This window comes from Triticum aestivum, chromosome 7A, assembly GCF_018294505.1.
Source record: "Triticum aestivum cultivar Chinese Spring chromosome 7A, IWGSC CS RefSeq v2.1, whole genome shotgun sequence".
Taxonomy (NCBI): Eukaryota; Viridiplantae; Streptophyta; class Magnoliopsida; order Poales; family Poaceae; genus Triticum; species Triticum aestivum.
The window spans coordinates 88,413,443-88,416,549 of record NC_057812.1 but is presented as its reverse complement, the minus strand read 5'-3'; the positions used below and the strand labels follow the sequence as shown (position 1 = coordinate 88,416,549).

General features: G+C 46.6%; 1 protein-coding gene across 3 annotated transcripts in view; it reads left to right on the top strand.

Annotated features, from left to right (window-relative positions):
• Positions 1-1,061: 1,061 nt before the first annotated feature.
• The window catches only part of LOC123152670 (uncharacterized), a 4,305-nt gene continuing 2,259 nt past the window's right edge, over positions 1,062-3,107 (top strand). For 2 of the 3 annotated variants that reach the window (XM_044572161.1, XM_044572162.1), the window contains exon 1: positions 1,062-1,280. In XM_044572161.1, coding sequence (XP_044428096.1) covers positions 1,260-1,280 — 21 coding nt within the window. In that variant the 5' untranslated portion in view covers positions 1,062-1,259. The remainder of the gene's footprint in view (positions 1,281-3,107) is intronic. The other variant, XM_044572163.1, reaches the window with a different exon arrangement.

Here is a 3,107-nt window from a genome sequence, read left to right as displayed (position 1 = left end):
GCGGCCGGTGCGTGTGGTGGAGGGCAGCAGTGGCATGGCGAGGCGGGCGCATCGCGGGTGTAGAGGCCGTGAGGCGTGGGCGTTGCGCAGGGAGCGCGCTGCCGCGGGATGGAGGCCGCGGCTTCAGGGCGGTGGCAGGCGAGGCTTGGCAGCAACGAACGAGGCGAGCGCGAGGCGGCCACGGTGCAGCAGCGAGCGCGGCTGCGGGGGCGGTCGGAGACGGGCATGTGGGCGTGAGTACGGCGACAGGGGAAGGGAGAGGCCGGGGGGCTCACCGTGGAGCTGTAGGGGACATGGCAGTGGGTCTCGGGGAGGAAGATGGAATTGACGGCGGCGGCAAGCGACGGGGCCGACCGGTGAGCAGGAGGTCGGGGACGGGGTGGCGTCGGCGTGGTCCATGACGGCAGGGGCGGTCCGGGCAACGAGGTGGTGCAGAACACGACGAGGAGGAGTCGAGGATGAATCGGTCCGGCGTGGACGGATCTGAGCGGCGCCGCGGGGAGACGGCGATGGCGTCGAGCGCCCCTGATCCCGATTTGGATCGAGGAGGGGGCGGAGGAGGAGTGGGACGAGTAGGGTGGGCGTAGTGGGGTAGTGCGGTTAGGGTTTCGGGTGGAGTGGGGGATAAGGAGGAGTGGGGTGGGCCTCCTGGTTGGCCTAGAGGCCAACTGGGCCGGGGTCCAGCGGGGGAGGGGGGTTTTCTCTTTTATTTTTTGTTTGCTTTCCTTTTATATTTTGTTTATTCTCTGTTCTTTTCTGCTATAATTTTATATTTTAAATACATTAGTTTTATAAAACGGAGACACTAAAAATCAGTCGACTGAGACTTTGTGAAGTCTCAGTCGACGGGCCAGCCGTCCGATCTTCAGCTGCTTGTAGATTCGCGCTGGGGCACTTTATTCTTAGTTTTCGGCCTGTCTAAGGCATGGACCGGCCCGCTTTGTTTTTTTCCTGCCGTATGCGCGCCCCCAGAGCGAGTGCTGCTGATGGGCTGGGGCTGGGTTGTGCCCGTTCTTTTTTTCTGTGTTTTTTGTTTTTTCAGGCCGCATTAAAGTGAAGAAGGGGAAGCGACCAGCCTTTTTTTTGAGAAAGGGAAGCGACCAGCCCGTGGTTATTAAGCAGAGGGGGGCGAGCAGTCAGAGCTCATTTACTCATCGTCTCTCCCCATTCTCTCAGTCTCAAATCGAAGAACGCTGCAGGGGGAGAAGAGAGGCCGAGCTCTGAAGATCGGCGTGCTACAGAGGCTCAACGAGAGAGAAATGGCGGGCGCTGCTGATAGAGTGAGTTTCCCCCTACTTTTTTCTCCATCTTTTTTCATTTCTTTGTTTGTTTTTGTTCTTTGTTGGTGATATACCTCAGATCTGAAGAGGTTAGGGGTAGTTGTTTGCGAAGTTTAATAGCTTCAACTCTATAATCGACTCTTTTAGTTATTTTTCTTGTGTCCTTATTGTTCAAGTAGCCAATAGATTGAACACGAGATTCAATCCCCACCAGTGTGTTTGCGCACCAAAATGCAGCACCCCTACTTCAGTTTTCTCTCTAGGGTTCACCTATGTGTGCCAAAGTTACCATTCATAGAGAGATCCCAGCGCAAGAGACTAGTTTTAAATGTTAGAGTAACGACTAAGGTGCCAATGTTTTTTTGTTCAATGTTAGAGCAACGACTGAGGTGCCAGTGTTTTTGCTCGAACGGAGCCCAATTTCTCATTGCCCCGAAATGAAGGATTCCCCTTTTTCTTGGGCAGTTTTCGATGTGTCTAATCGGAAATGAAGTGGCCATTTTTTTTTGCAGTAGCTTGTGAGCGATTTTTGAAGTAGCTGCTGTCATGTTCCAAGCACCTCTGTTTTTTGTAAAGCTGATAAACAGATCTGATTGTTTTCACCAACTGAACCCAGCTCTAACCAAAGTGTGCGCACACACAGAGCAACCTAACTTGTGCATGGAAATTTTTCAACGAGGCCCCTTTTGACAAAAAGAAGAAGAAGGGAATGGAAGGATTTCTCGTCTTTTCATGTCTGTTACTTCAGGCGTTTTCCATATGAAGTTCAGTTAGTCTAGTACTTTTCTGCTTCTTCAGATGTAAAGCCAAGTAATTTGTAGTTCTTTAGTCTGAAGTTCTGCTGAAGATGTACATGAATGCATATTCATTTTTTGTACGCTTCTTTTTAGCAAATAAATTGTATTTGGACACTAAATTTGTTAACAACACATGAACTAGTGATTACAGTATAGGCAGGGTATTGATATCTGACACCATGAACACTACTTGTTTGTTGTGTTTGTGCAAAAAATGCCCTTTTTAGAGAATGAACCAGGCAGGAGAACCGTTGTAGCTGCTTACTCATTGACGCACTAGAAAATCCAGCCGCTCACTCTGGCTGGCTTTGAGGCACTACTAGATTAGAGGGGGATTGGGGTCGTTTTTTGTTTGTATCAAGTGTAAATTAATAGTTTCAACCATATAATCGCCTCCAGGATTTTTTAGACATCTTTTTCTTGTCATTTTTTCTTCAAGCACTGGTATGTAGGGGGGCGCCCTTTTTTTGCGTGTGATTTTTTATCTTCAGATCTTCTGCTGAAACCTTTTGTGAATCAGTAGGATGCTGATACCATTTTTTTCTCTGGGAAAACAAGAGGATGATTATGGAACCTATCATTTAGCTGTAGCATGTTTTCTTTTTATTTTTTTTATTTTTTTTTGTTGAAACCCTATGAATCAGTAGCATGTTTAATATTTTTATTTTTCTCTGGAATCAAATGATAAATGATTTACTGAACTTATCTATCTAGGAGTGGTATGTTTATTTTGTTTTTTATCAACTTTTTGATTAGTAGTTTCAAGCAGAGAATCGCTCCCAGAGTACTTCTGCGGCACTGATTAGAACTAGTAATAAAGCCTAGTAGCTATAATAGTGATTAGTATCTTTTTTGTTTATATACTAGAAGTAGTACTAATAGCACCACCATTTTTCTATGTAGGTACATTTTAGTTTCAGAGGTTAAACTCATGACCATCACAGGAGTATTCTCTGATCTGTCGAGTAGCAAAAAATGAAATATCTTAGCCTAGATTAGCATCGTTTTCTGAATTAATTTAGTCACAAAA